The sequence below is a fragment of the Pongo abelii genome, chromosome 15 (genome assembly GCF_028885655.2).
Source record: "Pongo abelii isolate AG06213 chromosome 15, NHGRI_mPonAbe1-v2.0_pri, whole genome shotgun sequence".
Classification (NCBI taxonomy): domain Eukaryota; kingdom Metazoa; phylum Chordata; class Mammalia; order Primates; family Hominidae; genus Pongo; species Pongo abelii.
The window spans coordinates 55,032,363-55,055,305 of NC_072000.2; the positions used below are offsets into that span (position 1 = coordinate 55,032,363).

Sequence of the window (22,943 nt, forward strand, 5' to 3'; positions counted from 1 at the left end):
TTCAGCACCAAAACATTGATTTATTACTATTATTGCTTTAGCACTTTAATAACAGGAGAGAACAGCTTGGACCATATCCAGGGACATTTAGATGAACAAATGTTCATTATGGAACACCTGGTATGCTGTACCAAAATTGGACTCTGTGTCTTGTGCACTGAATTAAATCTATGCCTTGTCAGTCATCCCAACCAAAACAGTGTTTAATTTTACAGCAGTTTAGAAAACAGGTTCTATGGTAGATAACCTAGAAAACAAAAGCAGTGACTGTAACATAAGAAATGAGAAGGTGAAGCCGGTTAATTGTCTTATACTTAAGAAAAGACTGTGAGGCATTATAATAAAACCATGTCTGAGATACTAAATCAAACATAGCTAAATCAAAATTAGTGCCTGTTAAAACTGCAGGCAATTGGTTTAGGAGAAGAAATCATGTTTTAAGCTTCAGTGGCACAGGGTTTGGATGAAATCTTATCAAAGAGCTATAGCTACTGCAGGCTCAGAAGCCCCAGAAATCCAGATTTGGAGGAAAGGAAATAAATTCATTGTCTTGCTCACTAAATAAACTACAGGACTGGTTGGAAAGAGAAGGACACAGAAGACATAATGCCTTCTAATGAGAGTATCTAAACATAAATAGGCATCACCCAGGAGTCATAATTGCAGGATTAACTTTAGGTCATTTTAACTACTAGGGACTTTCCTTTTTATTTTAAATTTGTTTTCTTTATTAAAATACATTTTTAACATATTTACTATGGAAGATAAATATAACAGGTTTAGGGAAACCATTCTTCAAAGGGCTTGTAGAGACATGAATGATTCCCCCCGGGGGGTATTTATTCTTAACTGTCCTTACTAGTTAGCGCCCACCATGAAACAATTCCTTATGCTCTTATTTCATTAGCTCCATATTAGTCTTTCTTTTTTCCTTTGTTCATGTTTCAGGCAAGTCTACATTTCATCAATTACAAAAATCAAAGAGTAAGATCACAGATGGTTTCAACTTAAATCATGCAAATGCTTACAACGTCTCTGATAAGAAACTCAAATGTACCTGTGTAGACATAGGTATAATTAAAAGAGTAACTGAAATACATGATGTCATGTGTAATTAAAACATCAGAACTTAATTTATAAGTCCTTGGTGGATACAGTTTAAAAGACCAAAAGGATAAAAAAAAGGCTAGACTCTCAATAATCTTCAGATCTTGATATCGTCCCAGATTTAGACAAATTAGCAAATGGACAAAAAGTCAAAGGGAGTGGAGAGGAAAAAAAAAAAGACAGAGCTAAACCCAGAGATTTCTGCATCTGTCTGAATCTATTCCTCCATGTGCTGAGAATTAGTTTTCCGTTTTCCTTATTTACCCCCAGTGAAGTTGTATACAAAAGGTAAATGTGCCAAAATTACAGCCTCATTAGCAGAGACTCAGGCTGACATTCTAGAAAAATGTATTTTATAGTGGGTGTTATGTTATCCTATTTAACTTCATTAGGCACAAAATAAATGGTCTACTAGAAATCGAAAGTACTTTCCAATTAATCTATCTTTTATGGTTTGGAAAAGGATAGAACTACAGTTTCTGGACTGAAATCTAAGGAAGAGCATTGTATTTTACTGAAACTCCTGTTATTGGGGCTGTCATAGCTATCTTGATTTTTACACTTTCATGATCATTCTGGGGCAGCTTTTGTCATTTCCTTAAGAATGAATTTCCCCTGACCTGATCAGGGTTCTAGCATTTATCCTTCTTTTAGCCTGTAAAATCAAGCTTTAGGCTAAAAATTCTTCTCTTAAAATACAAGGGGGCAGCTATTCTCACTGACTTCCTTGAAGAGGTCTGGCAGAGCTGTGGTTCAAAATTAAATTTTCCAGTAGCAGCTTCTTATACCAATGTTTTCAAATGTCTTCCCTTTTTAAGGCCACTCTATTTCAAATTCTATCTCACATTTTATTTGCTTAATTTTTTTTTTCACTGATCTTTCAGATTGTGAACACTCACAACCATCCAGAATTCCTCTGTGAAAGTACACAGGAGTGTGGCAGGGACAAGTGAGAAGAGAAGCTGGGCTCCCAACCTCAACAGGGAACACTAATCGTAAGGGATGCTTTCAAGCACTTTACTGAATGCCAGAGAGTGTGGTGAGAGGTTTACAGGTATTCACTCATTTAATTTTCACAATAATCCTATAAAGAAGGTATTGCAATTATCTTTATTGTGCAGCTGAGGAAATGGAAACACAGTAAGGTTTTACAGCCAGTAAGTGGCAGGACTGGTATCTGAAGCCAAGCAGCCTGGCTCCAGAGGCTGTGTGCTTAGTATTGCATCATACTGCCCCTCTCCAGTCCGGTGTTTAGAAATAGTGTACTGGAGGAAAGTCTCCACATCTAATTCCCCAAGTTTCTTTCTGTTTCCTATAATGTGAACAATAAAGATTCCCCAAATAAAGATTCTACCTTCACAACTATGGTGGTTGGGAATGCAATTTTACTGCATTATCTTCTCTGAAGGCTCATTTGTAGACTGTCATTCCCCTTTATGGTGGCTGAACAACACAAATGGCATCTGAGGAAAGTTTAGACTTTAGCAGAACTACAAGCTGTTTCTGGAAAGCTATCACTGGTACACTGTTAAAGATAACCCTGAACACATGTTTTGAGTCCATGCATTTCAGGCTATCAGCATGAACAGATTACATGCAAGTGTGTGTGCTCATTCCATCCCCGCTAACCCTCTGGCAGCTTTCCCCCTATGATTTATAGGAGACTTTATTCAGATCACACTGTCCTTGCCCATGACCTCGGTGCATATTCAGGGCTCTTATATTCAACTCGAGTCAATAAAAATAAATACACCCTTAGGTGAGTAGAGGTACTTAAAGGGATTAAGAGCCAATGGTCTATGTGCTAAAAAGGCTTGGTGAACTGTTAGGTCATTGTTTCATCCTGGTTCAGAAAGAACAAACTGGCATTTCGTTTCAGTACCATGACTCATGAATCTTGGGATTCTTTGTGTACTTAGACATTCTGGGTTAATATTTATTGGCGGAGGAAGTAGGTATCTGAAATCTATTCTCAACCAAACAGTAAAGCCCTTGGCTGACTAGGAAAAGACTTAAAATTTCCTTCCTATGACCTGGAAAAGAGCTGATTATACACCCTTAGAATTAAGGTTGGAAAATGTTTTTTTAATTATTCTCTAATAAAAATAGAAGACAAAGCTTAATATGTTGTTTTCTATAAAAGAAAAGTCTGAAAGATCAAACGCCACTTCCAGTATTCTGGAAAGAGGGTAAGATGATTTTCTAATCAAAATACAACCAGAAAACGTGCCATTACAATTTAGGGATATTAGAAAAAAGGTACCAGCCTTCTCCAAATTGATCTCCATTGCTTGAGGGTGGTGTGGAATCAGAACGGGCCAGTTAAATCCTTAGCTAATAAGACAGTAAAACTTTAGATAGTGCATTCTTGCTGAATAGCAGCTGGTCTGAGTGTAAATATGAAAAAGCCAACTGCAAACCTACTTTCTTTGTTATCAACAACAACAACAACAAAAACAATAGCAACAACAATGGCATCTATGATGAGCTTTTGAAACCAGAGATGTTTGATAAAATTCTGAGTCAAGAAGTAAACAGATATTTTAGTTATGATTTTGAGTCAGAACTTTAAATGCATACTTTAAGTAAATTTGAAAATATTTTAACTTCCTCCTGTAATCAACTTAGCACAATTAGAAAATACATATTGAATTACATGTATTGTTAGTTTCACAATGGACGGATTACTTTAATACCACTCCAAATGCTACTTCTTTCTTTGAGGTGCAGTTTCTTGACATATTTTTTATGACAAGGTGTGAAAGGGCAGTTTATTAAACTGACAAAGAATATCTTTAGAAAATGAAAAGATTAACACCACAACAGGAAGAGTTGTGTATATATTAACAGATATTACAGAGGCCAATAGAAGTCTGAACTCCAGCCAATCAAGTTCTATTGTGTCGTGACCTTTGGCTTTTTCTTTCCATCGCAAGCATCTGACAGATGAAAATTATTCAGATTCTAAAGAAGGCTAGGCTCTCACTGAATTAATTAAACTCAATGAGCACAAAGCAAAGCATATAAATTAACCAGGCAGAGTGATAATAATCAGAAGTAAATTAAATTAGACAAAGTGTTAAAAAAGAAAATGAAAATGGAAGACTATAATCCAGTACTATACCAAATGGCCTGTTAGGTTAACTTCTTGAATCATTGTTCTGGTTTTTGTGTGGTTTCAGATGGATTTGTGCTGGGAGAGGGTTCTGTGTTTTGGCCCTGAGAATATTTGGTATTCTCTGCTGTGTGTGCAGACTTGAACAGACTGGACAAACAGCCTTGTCCCTCTTACTTTTGTGTGCAGTCCTAAGTGGCCAAGTGACAGTGCTTTAGAAATGTGGTCTGTGATGCAGAGAGCATGAACTCGCAGTTCCCATACCCAGTGAAGGGCCTGTTCACTCCAGCTCAATCTTTACCATCCTGCCAACTGGCCTGCACTCCACCATGGGCAGATGGACATGACTCAGGAGGGCAATGAATGGGGGAGGAGAGGATTTTGACAGATGATTAAAGCATTTCAAAACCCTGAGGCTTTTACCCTCTAACTGCCTCCTCCTCCTGCCCCCTCACTGAGGCTAATTGGGTTAGCTCATTTTTTCCTCTTTCACCAAAAGCCTTTCTATTGCTCTTTTGTGACATATTTTTTCCTTTAAGCTACTTGTGACATACCCTTCAGTGATTTCTATCTCATTGAAAGAATTGGGAACAGAGAGAGGCTGATCCAGGGGGATTTATCTGGGGCTCTATATTTTATTAAGGATGGGCTTATTTTACAGGCTACCACATTGGTATTAAAAATATTTTTTATAAACAGCAAGAAAGAGTTTCTGCAACAAAAATGTAGATTTGTTAATATTAAGAGATTAATTCACTTATTCCTTGAAGCAGCGGCTCAGTGTGGCACCAGCTTTAAAGCACAAACTAGAAGTTGTAGGAGTTGGTTCTCTAGCCATGCTCCCCTGACTTTGAATCCTGGCCTTGACACTCACTAGCTGTGTGAGCTCAGGCAAGTAACCCAGTCTTCCTGTGCCCCAGTTTCTTCAACTGTCTACTAGGGTTACGAGAATAAAATGAGTTATACGTAAAACACTTTGGAGAATGTCTGGTTTGGTTAGCACTCAATAAATGCTAAACATTTTTCTTACTGTAACAAAGCATACTTATTTCCAATCTATACACTACTTCAAAAACTTATGAAGGCATCTTCCCAAAGCAACACATATTAAACCAAAAAAAAAAAAAAAAGGGAGAAAGTTGAAAATAAAAGAGAGCAAAAATCCATCCAAAGGCTGAGAGATGTACACGTACCAAGTACAGGAACGCATTTAACTGCATCACGTAGACCCTAAGTAGACAGCCCTAAAACTTACTGGCTTATATAATCTCTCTTTGATAAAAGGATGCAGGTAGGTTTTTCTTAAGAAACAAAACTTTTAAAGCACTGAATGCTAAGAGTCATTTACTATGTGGATGCTTAAATCAGGAGTTGCAAAGAGCAAATCAATTTCAATTTAGAAAATCAGCAAATGACAAAACTATAGAGATGGAGAAAAGATTAGGGGTTTCCAGAGATTAGAGTTGGTGGAGGGGAGGGCTATGACTTTAAAGGGGTGGCAGAAGGGAGATCTTCGTTCTGTATTCCGATGCAGTGGTGATTATAGGAATCTGTACATAGGATAAGATGGCATAGAACTATACACACACAGTTAAGTGTCAACTTCCTGGTTTTGATATTATATTATAGCTACAAGATGTAACCATCAAGGGAAGCTGGGTAGAGGATGAACAAAACTTCTTACTATTTTTGTAACTTCTTGTGTATTTCAAAACAAACAGTTAAAAAGAAATATTTTTCAAACGGCTATTACACTGCCATAAAAATGTTGTTGCATGGTTGGCTTGAGTTGTCATTTTTCTTTGAAAGAGTTGTTTTCCTTAAAATATTTTCAGTCCCCACCCAAAATCTCAAAGAGACCTTGCCATATCCCTTAATCACATAATCAAATTTTAAAGTTTATATCAAATTTCCATTTTCCTTCCAGGCTTGCATTTTTCTGCCAGTATTGGCAGGCCAACTGTGATCCTCTCAAATTCCCACTGATCCATGCTCAACCATTTGCTTACTATCTCTATCCATGTGGAAGCAGTCATTTCAATTCTGGATTCCCCTGATTTATATCAATATTTCTGGATTCCTTTCTGTACCAAGATTTTATTTATGTATTGTGATGATCTCTTTCTCTCTCTGCTATCCTCTTTTCATGTCAGCTGTTCTCTGGTGCTGAGCACTTGAAATCTCTAAGACTCTCAAAGAGGCAAGCATTGAGTTGATCTGAATTTATCCAGCTTGCTGAAAGGTAGGTCACACATTTATAAGGATACATTTTCATTACATAAGTTAGGAGCCACTCCGGATTCTTGTAACATTAGCCAAAGGGGTATTGATCCTGCTTCAAGCACCAGCATCCACTCAGGATGTTGCTCTCTGACTTGGCGGATGCAAGGACATACCTTTCACTTGCACGAAGTCGAGCTGGTGGATGGATTGCAGCAGAGGGCTGTTGTCCAGACTCAAGTCAAAGTCCGTGGTCATCCTTGGAGTGAGTGTGCCTTTACCCCACTGATCCTCAGTCAGGTGCACTCTTCTTATGAGGGCGTCAGAAATCTAATCAGATAAAGAAGACCACAGCCTAAGAAATACACTACCACACTTGAAACACAACACTGCCCCTTGGCTCTCCAGGAGCATTACTCCCAAACTGCCTTGAGGACTCATACACTGACTGCCTCAGTGCTGTTGGTGAGGAACACCCCATTAGCACTAGGGTGACTCATAATTCATCAAGCAAATCTGAACACTTTTGTGAGTTGGGGGGCACTATAAATAATTAGCAGGTGTTAACTGATTTATTAGACAAATCTGAATATATGATCATGCTGTTTATGACAGATTTACTAAATGCCAACAATTTTAAAGGATGATATGTTGGAAACTAGTTAATTTCTATTAGAATCAATAGCTCAACCTTTCTAATTTAAAGTGTGGGTATCCTATCAAGACTTGGAAACGAGTTTCATAAAATAGTTTAGTGAGGGTGCACATGGAATTTCTCACATTTTAAGCACATCATCTTCATGTGATTATCACTGTATTCTTTGGTAGAAAACTCCTTCATTTCTTATATTCAATCTCTTTCTGTCACTCTTGGCCAGTTTAGTAGAGTGTGACTTGGAAGAGATCTACATGTTCCTTAACAAAAGGTTCCTTATCACTGGGATCAAAGCTTAGGTAAAATCCAGCTTACACCATAGCATCTCACTAAAACAATTAACACTGAAGAATGAGAAATCTCTGCATTTGAGAAATCACTGACATTCTGGCCAGCAGAAGGTGTCAAGAAGGTAGACATCTTACAAACTTAGACACTTAGACATCTGACAAAACTGTCCAAGAGATATTAATGAATAAGGACCGAATTATTGGGCAAGGCAATAACTCCACTTTGAAAGAACTTACAGAGAATTATGTTTTCATGATTAAACACAAGAAGAAAAAGAAGCAAAAAAAAAAAAAAAAAGAAAAAGAAAAAAGCCCATGCACCTCTCAGACTTGTAGTACGTGGTGCCAGAGACTTCCGGAAAGTCAGTGAAGTTTATTTAGCCGGCACTTACTTCCATGTACACTGCAGTGTGAGGTAGGTTCTGTTATTGAGGGACCCAGGCCCACCCAGGGCTGTTGGAAGTCAGACTTAAGCATCCTAGACTATGTCCTATGGGACATTTAGAATCTGATGCAGAAACTAGTTAACTCTTACCTGCAAAAAGCCACTAGGATCATTTTCCTTAATCACCTCCAAGCAGTACTCCATGAGACCTGTGGTCTGGCGCAATTTCACTGTGCAGTGAGAGATCTGATCTCGAACCACCTAGGATTAAAAAAAACAACAGAACGGTCCAAGATGGCAGAGGGTAGAAGAGAAGCAAACTGGACCATTGGAAAGCTTCTTCAAACCAGAATCCATTCCATCCTGGAATGGAACTAAATTTATGAGGCTATTTTCTGGCAGTGTCTGCTGGGGATAAGGGCTCTGGAAGACAGATGGGATAGGATTATCAAAGGAAATTGGTAACAGCACCCATCAGAAGGGAAGGCAGATAGATCTTGGAACCCTAGATCTGGTAACCTTGGTGCATCAACAAACACCTTCCAAAGGTCCCCTTGCCCTGCACTTTTCTGTGAAGCTGATTCTGCTGAGCGATGTTTGCTGGGGGTCTGTGGAGGAGCTATAGCTCCCCAAGATGCGGCTGCAGCTGTGCTTGGTGACACTGACCACCTTCAGTGCCCTCTACTTCACTTTTAAAGAGCAGACATCACCAACTGAACCCAGTTCCTTTCCCTTCCTGCCCCTCCGCACAGCCCCACAGTCAATTGTTCTGCATCTTTTTCCTTGCATGGATGGTGGGGGACTTGGAGAGCCAAGATGGAGCTTGGGAGAGGTAATGAGCTAATGACAAGCTGAAGAAAGAAGACGGATGCAGAATTAAGTTTTAAGAATAACCCACTGAAACCACTGCCTCATTTGGAGAGCAGTTGTAAAGGCTGCTCATTTGCCAAGCTGTGAGTCTGCTTTAACCTAAATAGGCATCTCTCTGAGCAAGTGGTTTCTGCTTCTAAGAAGCTGTCTGTGCTTGGTGATGAATGCATGACATTCCTTGAAAAGTTTTTTTCTTCAGAGGCATTTGTCATATGTGTCCTCTGCTCAGTAACCCAAATCTTGAATGACTATATATTTTTTTATTTCCAAAAATGGGGTCCTCCCATGTTGCCCAAGCTGGTCTTGAATTCCTGGGCTCAAGCAATCCTCCTACCTCAGTCTCCAAGTAGCTGGGACTACACTGCACCTATCTTTGAATGGTTTTTGAAGCGTAAAATTGAAGAAGGGTTTTCCAGGAACCATAACTACTCACATCCCCAATATTTATACTACTTTGCAAAAGCCTAAAAAATATCTAGTATTTTGGATTTTATGGATAATAGCCAAAAGAGAATCTAATAATAATTATTTTAAAATGTTCCTTGTTCCTTCTTTTCATTTTTGGTTATAAATTTATTTTCCATTAAATATTATTTCATCCACTTTCCAAAAGAAACAGGAAATAGATGAGAAAAAGCAAATACTCTTATCATTCTAATGTAAATTTTTAAAGTACTTTGACATTTCTTTTTAGTTTTTCTCTGGAACCAGACTTATTTACCATTGCAGTCATTGTGACAATTTTACCTCCCCTTTCCCCCAACTTAATACTGTATCACAGGCAGTTTTCATGTTGCCACAATCGATGGTTAAAAAAATATCCCATTGAGTGGGTAATCTTAATTTGCTTAATCATTCCTGTTCTCTTATTATTGGGCATTTAATTTCTATCTAATATTTTGACAACTCATTCATTCATTATTTCTGATTTTTTTTGTTCTTAATGTTTTATTGTGGCAAAATATACACAGCATGACATTTTCCACTGTAACCATTTTCAAGTGTGTAATTCCGTGGCATTAAGTACTTTCACACTATTGTGCAACTATTACCACCATCCATCTCCAGAACTTTTTCATCTTCCCAAATTGAAACTCTAAACCCATTAAACAACATCCCCATTTCCCCTTCCTCCCAGCCCCTGGCAACCACCATTCTACTTCCTTTCTCTATGAATTTCACTATGCTAAGAAACTCTCACATAAGTGCAATCATATAATATTTGTCCTTTTGTGACTGGCTTATTTCACTTAGCATAATGTCTTTGAGATTCAACCATGTTGTAGCATGTGTCAACATTTTCATCTTAAGAGCAAATAATACTCTGATGTATGTATATCACATTTTGTTTATCCATTCACCCATTGATGAATACTTTTGGCTACTGTGAATAAAGTGATTATAAACACGAGTGTACAAATATCTTTGTAAGTCTCCACTTTCACTTCTTTGGGGTATTATACCCAGAGGTGGAGTTGCTGGATCATGTGGTAATGCTATGTTTAATTTTTTTAGGAATCACCATACTGTTTTCCGTGGCAGCTGTACCATTTTACATTCCCACAGCAATGCACAAGGGTTCCAATTTCTCCACATCCTCACCCACACTTATTATTTTCTGATTTTTAAAAATATAGCTATCGTAAATGTATAAAGTGGTATCTCATTGTGGTTTCGATTTGCATTTCCCTAATGACTGGTGATGCTGAGCATCTTTTCATATGTTTATTGGCCATTTGTGTAGCCTTGCTGCTAATCAGGTCTTTGCCCATTTTTAAAATTGGGTGGTGGTGTTGTTGAGTTGTAGGAGTTCTTTATATATTCTGGATACCAATCTCTTATCAGATATATGATTTTCAAATATTTCATACTGTTGGGTGGGTTGCCTTTTCACTCCTTGTGTCCTTTGAGACATAAATATTTCCAACTTACCTATATTTTCTTTTGTTTCCTTTGCTTTTGGTGTCATATCTGAGAAATCATTGCCAATTCCAGTGTCCCAAAGGTTTCCCCCTGTGTTTTCTCCCAGGAGTTTATAGTTTTCGGTTTTGTATTTAGTCCTTTGATCTATTATGAGGGCATTTTTGGATATGGAGTTAGGTAAGTGTCTAACTTCATTTTCTTTTTTTTTGCATGTGGATATCCAATTTTCCCCACACCACTTATTAAAAACACTGCCTTTTTCCCATTGGATAGTCTTGGCACCTTGTGAAAAATCATTTGAGCAAGTATGTAAGAGTTTATTTCTGGATTCTATTCTATTACAGTGGTCTATATATCTGTCTTTATGCCAGTATCCACTATTTTGATTATTGTAGCTTTATAATAAGTTTTGAAGTTAGGAAATGTAAGAACTTCAAATCTGTCCTTCTTTTTCAAGATTGTTTACTTACATTGCCCAATTTTCTGATAGATGATTTATTACTGCTTTTTAAACTTTTAATAATAATTAAAAAGGAAAATAAAATGTAGGATTTAAAATCTCTTTATTGTCACTGGTGAAAGGAACCAACTTTGATGGAAAGATTATTTTTGTGAGTTTTGGGGGGACCAAATTTAAAATTCACTGGTTGATTTATTTTCTTCTGACATCCAGTATGCCTGACAACCACCACCACCATCTGTTGGTCTGGGCTCAATGAATACAAATTATTTTATTTTTTATTCAGAAAATAACAGGAAGGTTAGGCTTCCATTTCTTGAGGAGGAAAACCCCACAAGTAAAACATTTAAAAATTAAAGAGAGGTGACCTACAGCTAATATGCTATTCCCCTCTGCTGTATGAGGCTGAACTAACTTGCTTCCAGGAAGACATTTTTATATTTTGGTAGCCAGTGTATTGGTGCTGCTAGGTAGCAGACACCTCCACAGTCATCATTTCATTATCCAAATGACATCTGCCCTTGACTACAGGTACTGGAAGTCTGAATAACAAGGACAGATTGAATCTGAGCACTATAACCCAGAGTCAGTCTGCTTTTGAGATAAAATAGACTGAATTGTTGTGTTTCCTTTCCAGAGGATTCAGTTCAATGATGCATTCATGTACTGAAATAAATACGTTACTCAGTCCTCATAAAATTCCACATTTGCTTCTATAAATTTCCTTATCAAGCATGGCTTATTGGGTGCTGAAGGAGCTATCTGAGTGCTGGGGCTCTCTGCTGACTCTTAAGAAGCTTAATTGTTGCATTGCCAAAGAGCCGGGGAGTTTCAGCAGGGGTTTGCAATTGGCTCCTACATTCTACGACTCCAGCTCCTTGGAAGGACTCAATATTCTTGAGTTCCTGGCTCTCAACCCCTCACTCTTGCTACAGTTGATTTTGGTCCACCTTTTTTACATTTTAATCAACCATTCACAATGATCACAATAGCTTGTGATAAAATCACTGCGAAAAATTAAACTATGGGGTTCTCAAAGAAGCATTTTGGGTGCCCTGTAATTAACTTAGAGTTTCTGAATTAATTTAGCAAGATTTCCCACATTATAGAAATTAGGCAGATTATCTCAAATCAGACCTTTTAAAAGTATAAATACTTTCTCTCTAGTTGTCTTTATCAACTCTCTTACTTGCTACCTTCTTCAACCTGCGTTACTCATACCATATTTTGTGATCATTTATTTCTACATTGAGTTTTTCATAGAAAATGATTCCTGGAAGCCAGGCCACCTCACTGTTGTCTTTGAATGACACATTTCTGTGCTTTGGCTCTGACGTGCCAGAGAACCCCTTGGCATCATGTGTGCAGCGGGGCTGGATTCAAGAGGTCCTTTTCTCAGGGACAGGGCAAGTTGCAGGAATGACACAAATAGGGCCTAGGAGAACAGTCTTCCTGCTTTCATCTGCACTAAAGCCTAAACCAGCTCCCACAGGACAGTGAATTAATCTGTAGTCCACAGTTTCAGAGAAGGCTTTTAAAATTTTATCAGCGGAGCCACCATCTGTTCTGGATGGCACGTGTCTATTGATCATTTGAACAGTTTTATTTTGTGAAGTGGCAAATTTATAAAGGTCATTTCTTGGGTAAGGATATGACACTGATATCTATTTGTTAAAAGAGAGTCTGAAGGACTGTTGTGCCCCTTTGAATTCTCAGACATTGTCAGTAGCACAGAGCAACCCAGGAGAGAGTACACAACACACAAGTAAAATTTTGTCCTGCCTGTCCACAATTACATTCCCATCACTAACAGACCAATCTCCTTCCTCTAGGCAGTTCATGTGACATAACCAGAAGCAAGACCTGAGGTTAATTAAGGGGAATTTCATTCTTAACCCAACCATGACCTTGACACCTTCCCCCACCTCCATTTACCTCTCCATTTTACACGTGGTTCTTTTAAAATTTTTCTTTATTCATCCTTTTTAAATAAATGCTTTTTTCTTTCTTTTCTTTTCTTTCTTTCTTTTTTTTTTTTTTTTTTTTTTTGAGATAGGGTCTCCCTCTGTCATCCAGGCTGGAGTGCAGTGGCACACTCACAGTTTACCACAGCCTCAACCTCCTGGGCTCAAGTGATCCTCCCACCTCAGCCTCCCTAGTAGCTGGGACTACAGGCACATGCCACCCCACCTGGCTAATGTGTATATTTTTGGTAGAGATGGGGTTTTGCCATGTCATCCAGGCTGCTCTTGGTGTCAAGTGATCCTCCTGCCTTGGCCCCCCAAAGCATTGGGATTACAGGCACGAGCCACCACACCTGGCCAATGCTTTTTCCTATAGTACTCTCTCTCATCATAGGTTTTGATGGGATATCACTAATGAACTGCAGCCTAAGTAAACACTAACATTCTTTCTCTGCTATTTCAAAAAGTTCTTTCTTAAATATAAGCTATGCCTTCTCATTATAGTTTAAAACAATTTCCCCTAAGCATAAGGTAATCCTTTAATCCTTTTTGTTTAAGGTCCGGTACAGTTGTCTCCTCAGTATCTGTGGGGGATTGATTCCACGATTCCCTGAGGATGCCAAAATCCACAGATGCTCAAGTCCCTGATATAAAATGGCATGGTACTGGCATATTACCTATGCACATCCTCTTATATACTTTAAATCATCTCTAGATTATTTGTAATACCTAATACAATGTAAATAGGTATTATATTGTATTGTTTAGGGCAGGAGTCCTCAACCCTCAGGCCGTGGACTGGCACTGGTCTGTGGCCTGTTAGGAACGGGGCTGCACAGCAGGAGGTGAGCGGCAGGCCATCTCCTTTCAGATCAGCAGTGGCATTAGATTCTCACAGGAGCAGGAACCCTATTGTGAACTGCGAATGCAAGGGATCTAGGGTGCCTGCTCCTTATGAGAATCTAATGCCTGATGATCTGAGGTGGAACAGTTTCAACCCAGAACCATTCCCCCCCACCCCCCCACCCCCCTGCAGCTCTCTCTCTAATAATAATATTAATAATAACATATTATTAATAACACAATAACATTAATTATGTTATTATTAACATTAATTATATTATTACTAATAACATAATATTAATTATTACTAATAACATAATAACATTAATGATACTATGCCATTTTATATCAGGGATTTGAGCATCTGTGGATTTTGGTATCTGCAGGGAATCGTGGAATCAATCCCCCACAGATACTGAGGAGACAATTGTACTCTATGGAAGACCACTATCTTCCATGAAACTGGTTCCTGGTGCTGAAGAGGTTGGGGACCAGTGGTTTAAGGAATAATAAGAAAAAAGTCTGTACATGTGCAGGAGAGACTTTCGTTTTCAAATATTTTCAATCCATTGTTGGTTGAATTCATGGATGCAAAACCCATGGATATGGAGGGCTGACTGTACTTTTAAGATGTAAGCTTGAAGTGTTTGTTCTCCATGCGTCCTTTTGATCAGGAGGGAGTTTCTATGTGTCCCATCGTGTCCTAAAGCATGATGACCAACTGATGCTTTGAATTAACTGTGTGAATTAAAGGTGAAGTGCTTTGGCTGTTAGATCTTTCTGGTAAAATAAAGAATTCTCCTGTTTTTTCCAAGAGTAGAACATTATCTACCATTTCATTGTCACATTCACTAAAACTTACAGCATTTAACTTAAAAAAGAGCATTTTAAATTTCTCACATGCCACCACTCTCCCTCATAGTTTAAGGCAAATATTTTCCCCGTTCTCTTGATACCACCTTCTATACTAATGTTATTAATTTACCCACACTGGCAACTAATCACTTCAAAGGCAAGTCTGAGGCTTTGAGTTTTTAATCAAGAAAAGGATCATTTAGGCCTTTAAATAAAACACACACCTGTTTTTAGGAAGTCTTGAGATTTTTAACAGTAAAGCTGTGAAGTTTCTATTCTAGAAGTGTGAGTATCACCAATGCCTTACCACTAAACATGGAGTGGAATATGCAAAGCATGCTCTTAATGTATAGAATACTGTATCCTCGTACAGAGAAGTTAATGAAAGAAGAAATTCAAGACATTGGGAGAGAGAAGCATATTGGGCAGTCCCAACCACACAGGAGAACATTTACCACTGAAGGTGGGTTGCAATAAGAGTGAAGCAGTATGATGTTTTGTAGCATGTGAAGTGTAGCAAGGTATAGTGGATTACTCCATCTCCTCAAAGTATGAGTTAGGTGCCTTCTGGAGGTAAGAGGTGTCACCCGTATCTGGGTTGAAGCAAAGAGTACTAAGGAAGCTCTGAGACTCACTTTGATTGGCATTGCCAAAGTGAGTAGGGGGCTGTTCAGGGGTGTGACTTCTAACCTAGAGGAACTCCAGCTGTGTATGGGGCTTCCTCATGATTCCATGGGTAGCCTGGGCACCCTATCCCATACAGTCTCTCTCGTGATTTTTGCTCCTGTGTGGTGGGAAGCAGAAGACTGCAAAATATGCCAAATGAAACTCTGAAAGGAATTCATCATTCATGATGGGCTTGTAATCAATCATAATTGTGGTTTAAATAATTAGAATTGGCTTCTACAGACTTCTGCTGAGGGCAGTTGAAGGCTTCAAGTTGTTCCAGTGTGCCTAATTTTTCCAAATGTCTTCATTGTAATGGAATAACTGAGTTCTTTGTCATTAGTTTTATAGGGATTGAGGTGGTTCTTGGCTTGAATTAGTTGCTTTTTCTTTCTAGTAATGACTGTAGCCAGTCAAATAGTATCTAATTATTTTTAATTTTTTTGTGAGCTGGGATGGCCTGCCTGCCTGCCTTCCTTCCTTCCTTCCTCCCTCCCTTTTTTCTTTCCTTCTTTCCTTCCTCCCTCCCCCCTTTCTTTCTTTCTTTCCTCTCTCTCATCTGAATCAAAGGATTATTTGCCTGTCATAAAACGATGGCAAAATAGCTGCAGTAAGCAGTTCATATGCCAATAATATCCGTAATGTAAATTTGTGTTCTTAATATGCGATATAATTAATTTTTGGCAAACATATTGGGATCATAACAGGCAATACATGGTAAATAATAACAAAGATAATGGTGAAAATAATGATAATTATTCTAACAAAACTCAAAGATTACACTAGGCCTCAAAATCAAGCATTCTACAGATAACTACAATTGGCACATGGAGGCCCTCAGTAAATATTAATATGAAGACTGCATAACATGGTAAGCTTTATCATCAGCCCTCAGCATCCTTGCTGAGTACTTTTGTTGGTATGTTAAATTTACCAACCACACATGGAAACTGAAAACTAGAATTTTTCCCCAGAATCATTTGGAATAACTGTAACATTTTTTTCTTTCAGATTATCTTAGCGTTCAAAGGCAATCAAGAAAATACATATCGCCTCTTACTATTCAATGTGTGAATTCATTCTAAAATATTAGAGAGAACACATTTAAGACAATTTTAGGGTTATGTCAAATTGTGAATGTTACATAAACAAAAATAATTTTCAGATATGTCTTTGGGCTTATCAAGAGAAAGTGGCACATGTAAAGTTTCTGAAGAAAGCACAGATCTCATTAATGGCACAATTTAGTTTAAATGTTGGCATAAATTCCCTGTGAGGAGCACAGATAGGAAATGTAAGGCTTTCTTCAGCTAAAGCAGACCTGGGAAGGATGTTAACACAATGGACAGACCAAGACAAGAAACCTGGAGGTCCAGTGTGCTCTGCTGACTGTTGGAATACTGCCCAAGTAGTTCCAAATATGAGTTAGTAATATTTTTATTGGAAGCTCAAAAACACTTCTTCCCTCAGTAGCTTTCTGACATTCGCATTAGTTCACCACATTCTGAAAATAGATATTTGGCTCCCAGCATTTTATCAAACCACAGAGTAGTATTAACTATAATTTACATTTCAAACAGTTTTCCTCAAACATGTCCACATCTGCATATGTCTCAAAAGCTTTTTTGCTTTTTTTTTTAGCTCACCAAACTTTGTGAACTATTTTATACAATGATCAATTATGAATTCATGCCATTAAAGAATCTCCCAGGTTCATGGATAATAACACCAGCGTATGAACTAATTCTAGGCTATGAATTATGGTATCATAGAAAACAAGCCCCTGGAAACTCTTCTTCAGGGTGTCGAATGAAACCATATTTCCAGTCATTCTTTCTCAATCACAACAATAACAGTTAATATACATTAAAGATTGTGCTAAGTGTTTTGTAATGCCCTATGAGGTACCACTTCCAGCCTTATTTTACACACAGATGAAATAAACTTTTGAGCCACAGACTTGCTCAAGATGAGAAACCTAGTAAATGAGAAAGTGTGTCCTCTCACCCCAGCCTCTATGACACAGAACCTGGGCTCTTTACCACTCAGTTCTATCTTGCCTCAGAACCAGAACTATTAAATCTGTTCAAGCAATCAGTGCTTTCAGAGAGGGACATGAGTAGATTATAAAGACTGTGTAAGTACACACTCACTTTCCAGCATCCCTAGTTTTTTGGATTGCTCAAGGAGAGAGAGTTGCCCGAAAAATACACACACAACTCCTCTCTTTGTCAGCAAAAAGCAGGCCCTCAGAGAACTCAGCCAAAGGGAAGCGGAAGAACATAAGATTACCCCTGCAGGACAGTGAGTGATGGGTTAGCCAACAAAGATAGAAAGAAGTACTGTGCTTGGCAAGTGATGTCTATAAAAGGCCAGTTTTTTCTCACAAATCTGAGTAGCAACAAGAGTGACAAGAAAGGGAAAAGGCAGGGGGAGAGAAGGAGAGCGAGCAAGCCGTGGAGGCCTGTATCAGTGGTCATGACAGCGTGAGTGGCACTGGTGGCTGTTTTTGGAAGCAATGACAGATATAATCAGCTGAAAACAGCAGAAAAACAAATCACTCGAGATAGAAGACAGAACAGCTTTGCTGCTCTGGGGGACAGCCAGCCACCTGTCTCTGGTTTCTGTAGTCCTTTGAGGTCTGGGCAGGAAACTCCAGCCTGGGCAGGGTGGAATGAGGGCAGGCAGCTGCCTCTGCTCAGCAGTCCCCAAATGCATCCGCATTCCCTGCTGGGGCAGCCTAGCCAGTACAGATGGACCATCAGAGGAGGGAAGAGGACATAGTCACGCGATGTGGCATCCCAGCGATGCATGAAAGCCATTCCTGGGCAATGACATCTGCAGCCACAGCACAGTCCTTAAATGATTTTCACACAGTCCTGTTCTGCAGAGGCAGCACTAAGCAGGAGGGCAACGGGGCTTCTCATGCCTTCTGCCATTCTTTGATAGGGATAAATGATGCATTCTCAATCAGCAAAAAAGTCCCCCTCCCCTCCAGGTTGCTGCCTTTATGTCTCTCCCATATAGAAAGGCTGGAGTTGCCCTACCATGACCATGTGACTGTCGCAAACTGTTCACCATATTCTGTTAAAAAGTGCCAGGAAGTGTTTGCAATGTTTCAAAAAAGATATTTCCATTAAAAAGAAAGTTAAAATGTTATGGCTAAGTACTTAAATAGTTGTTCCACTATTTAGCGGGGAAAACTGTTCAGTTTCATTTCCCAAAGACATTTGTGGTTTTATTTTATACAGTTCTATGTGATTCAAATGATATTTTGAGGACTGCTATAACAATAAAACTTTTGGGTTTCTGAAGGGTGCTCAGACTGAAGGGCTATAGTGACAGTTTTTTAGCAATGTTAGGCCAGATGCTGGATACAGAAAACATCCATTGGTCCTCAGGCCTAACCAGATGGAACAAGACCACAGTGTGCATGTACTAATCACCCACTTCTTCCCTGACAGCTTTGCCGATTCCTGCAGGTAGGAATGTAAGTGGTCATTAACACACACTTCCTACAATTTGGACTGCTCAGGTGCCAGCTCTTGAGGTACTCTGTGACCGTTTTAACTGCAAGTAATTTTGCCCTGTCACAACTTCTATGACATTGGGCACCTCTCTCCTGGAAGCCCACTCTGTACCTGTGTTGGAGTCAGCTGTGGGTATAGCTTATCTCTTCCATCGAACTGTAAACTCCGTAAGGGCAGGACTCCTTCTGAGCCACCTTCATGTCCCTCCCTCCTCCTGCTCCCCTGCCCAGCACTATGAGCGTAAGATCAGACCTCATTTCTCCCTTCATCCTGATGCCATACCAACACTGCACACCACATACCCACCACCCGCCAGTAGCCACTCTGAAGCCTGCTGGCCACATGTGTGGGCCTCAGCTGATTGTCTACTGCTGGACCCCTTCTGGTTTGCTCTTCCCATCCATTCATCCTTCCTCTCACATCTTGTTTCCCTGCACCAATTGGGTGATAGATGGAATATCAGATGTCTCCTGGAGGACTAGTCCTGCCAATAGGGTCTCATTCTAATAGCCAATTGATTCCACCATGTCATGACAAAATTCTTTACAGCTTCCAACTGTAAAGTTCACTTGAGAAGTTAAGACAAATCATGTTCATTTTCTAGAAAGCACAGATTCTATTTTTCAATTCAAAAACATTTTTGCATCTGTATGGCCACCCTATCCAAAATTTCCACCCCCATCCCCAGTACTCACCATCCTCTTTTCCTACTTTTAGAATTTTTCTTAGCACTTTTTACGAATATACTCCATATTTTACTTACTTATTGCTATGGTTTGAATATCTCTTCCAAAACCCATGTTGAAATTTAATTGCCATTATAAAAGTATTAAGAGGTGGAGCCTTTAAGGAGTGATTAGGACATGAGGCCCCTGCCTTCATGAATGGATGAATGCTATTATCTTGGGAGTGGGTTAATTATCATGGGAGTGGGCTCCCAATAAAAGGTTGAAGTTTGGCCCTTATCCTCTCGTTTCCCATGCTCGCCTGTCCTTCTGCCTTCTCCATGGGATGATGCAGCATGAAGGCCCTCACCAGAAGCCAACACCATGCTTTTGGACTTCCCCGTCTTCAGAACCATGAGCTAAATATAATTCTATTATTTATAATCACCCAGTCTGTGGGATTCTGTTATATCAACATAAAATGGAGGAAGACACTTATCTTGCTTATTATTTATCCCTCTTGATAGAATATAAGTCCCATGAAGGCAAGAATTTTGATTTATTTATTATTCCTGTGTCCACAGCAGTTCCTGGCCGAGAAAAGTCACTCAACAAACATTATTTGGGCAAATGAAGGAGGAGGTAGTGAATGAAGGGATGTGTCTGCTCCTTTCTGGCCAGACCACTGGCTACCCAAGGCTGTGGGCATCCTCTCCTCCTGTCCACGGGAAGGAATTCTCCCAGCCTGTCCATCATGCCCCTCGGGAGCCTGGCTTGTTGGCTTTCTGCTCTTCCCATGATGCTGCACTCACCTTCAGCTTGTGCTCATGCTCCTTGTTGACGCGGGCCAGCAGCTGGGCTTTTCTTCTGTTGAGGGCATCGATGAGGGCATCACATTGGGCCACCAGACAGGCTTCAAACTCCACACTGTTCTCCTGTGTAACAGAGCACATTTCTCAACTGCAAGGTGCTGGGTGCCCCAGACTGCCAGAGAAAACAGAGCTCCCCCATTCTGCTGAAGGGAATGAAAAGGAACTCTGTCCACAATGCACATTTGGTAATTTTTAAAAAATAACTGGATAAACTTTATTCTACAGTGGTCATGTTTTGCTTTAAATTTAGATTAAAAAGGATAAGTATTTATCACTTAAATTTATCAAAAGGAAATCATCTCCACAATTTGAATTTTATTAAGCAAAACAAAGCTTTAGTTCATAGAGTTGTGTATGAACGTTTTTGAGGGCCACATATGTCCAGCTATGTATAGTGGAAGCTGGCATTCAAAAAGGCAAAGAGGAGGGAGTGGGGCATTGCTGAGGCACGAGAAATCATTAAATTCAAAGGAATAAAGAAGAAAAAAGATGGCACTGGTCTTCAATATTAACAATAATCTAATGAGAACAGAAGTTTATAAGATACGAGAATAATGGGTAAAAGTACTTGCCTCTTTCATTAAGGAAAGCAAATAGTAGGCAGATAAAAAAAATCAATGTGTGTAACAGGGATCACCCTGCCATAAAAATCAGATATGACCCAACACCTTGCAGGGGAAAGACAACTTCATACTAAATGAATTATAGCTTCCCTATGATGTTTAAATTAAATGCTGGATATAACACTTTTATTTGATTTAAATCTGTACATGCCATAGACATTTATTTTAAGCAATTCTTTCAATGAGTTATACGCAGTTATTAAGGATAAGCCTTTCAATGAGTAATATATGCAATTCTGATTCTTAAACCATAATCTGAAAAAAAGTAATTTACAGTAAACGAAAGCTAAATACTCACATATACATTAGTAGTACTTAAAAAACACCACCCAGTTGAGTAAACTGTAAACTTTTGGGGCCGGCAAGAAAGGCACAATTTTAATTTATTTAAGGCACAAATTCTAATGTATTACCAAAGTCATAAAGAACTGTGTCTCTTTACATAATAATCAACTGGTAGGCGTTTAGTAATTGTTTTCAAATGCAAGGTCTTTGTATAAGGAATGCATTAGTAATTGCTTGAGCAATGCTAAATTTTGGCTTTCACGGCAATTGCTTTTGAACTCTCAGAGAAGGCCCTTGGAAAACATCATTTAAGAGCTCTCTACGTCACATGCAGGGTAATATTGGAGGGTGGGGTGAGGGGAAACCTTCTCCTTGTAAGCTCTGTCACTGATTTAGAGCAGAAAGAAAGCTTTGCTCTGATGAAGAGGCCCGGGCAGAGGCAAGCCTGGGGCTGCACATTTTATGCCAGCAGAGTAAAGAAAGAACTGATTGATAAACTCTATTGCTTTGGAAAACAGAAGGAAGTATACAAAACTGCTAGGCTGTTAGGGAATCAAAAGTTTAACATGGGCATGTGTGCCAAAAAAAAAGGCAAAGAAATCAGTGTGTAATTCTTTGAAAGGGTGGCTTACATTTAAAAATCCATTTCTGCCTTGACATGGTTAAATATGAACTTAGTCAATTTACTGGAGGTCAGAACTAAGGTTATTTCTGTGAGGCAAACCTCAAAACATAACAATGCTAAACAGTACAGAGGGTCATTATTTTAGTGTCTTATACAGTTTATGGTTTTTCTCCTTCAGCTATAGTGGAGAATTTATGAGCTCTTAAATGCTGGTTGAATTGCTGGTCATTGTGTCTAGATAAAGCAATCTGAAATTATAGTTGCCAGGGGATCATGGTTGAAAAATATTTAAATGTCTAAGCAGAGGAGATGCATTATTGTGGGTCAGGGAGGAAGACAGGAAGAAAGAACGGCAGAAAGGGAGGAAGAAAAAAGAGGAAGAAGGAACAAGGGAGGAATGAAAAAGAAAAAAAAAGGAAGGCAGGAAGAAAAGAAGAGAAAACTGTGATCTGTTACCATTAAATGATACAATTATTACAAGGTGTTTTGGAAACCTACGGGGTTTTACAACTCAGCAATAAGGACCCTGAATTTACAAAGAAATAGGCCTCTTTCTGAATATTCAGTAGTAGAGAATTAGGACCTCAGTGTGGAAGACAGGAACCAGTTGGAAAATCAGGCTGTGTTTCCAGCCTGTTGGCAAAAAGTAACTACCTTAAGAAGGGGTATGTTTGAAGTTGATCTCTATGTGTGTTTGTATGTAAAGAACAACAACAACAACAAAATAGGAATTTTCCCACAACACATAAAAATAAAAGAGGAGAAGGAAACTCTCCCACCACACAGTTACATATTAACCCGCGGGTTTCCTTGCGTCCCAGGTAACACCCATACCTGGATCTGCTGGACCATGTTGCGGAGCTGTACCAGAAACTCCTTAGCTTCTTTGGCCCTGTCTGACAGTCCGTTCAGCGCCTGGGAGAGCTGGCTCTGCAAAGACAAAGAAGGAAGCCATGGAGCTGTAATCACAGGACACACCAACAAGGCCAC

At 39.1% G+C, this 22,943-nt stretch overlaps 1 protein-coding gene across 10 annotated transcripts in view; it reads right to left on the reverse strand.

Annotated features, from left to right (window-relative positions):
* TRIM9 (tripartite motif containing 9) overlaps positions 1-22,943 on the reverse strand; it is a 275,613-nt gene that overhangs the window by 27,157 nt on the left and 225,513 nt on the right. For all 10 annotated transcript variants that reach the window (XM_063715571.1, XM_054530099.2, XM_054530098.2 and 7 more), the window contains 4 exons: positions 22,788-22,883; positions 20,361-20,483; positions 7,923-8,033; positions 6,619-6,772 (listed from right to left, as the gene is read on the reverse strand). In XM_063715571.1, the coding sequence (XP_063571641.1) occupies positions 6,619-6,772; positions 7,923-8,033; positions 20,361-20,483; positions 22,788-22,883 (484 nt within the window). The remainder of the gene's footprint in view (positions 1-6,618; positions 6,773-7,922; positions 8,034-20,360; positions 20,484-22,787; positions 22,884-22,943) is intronic.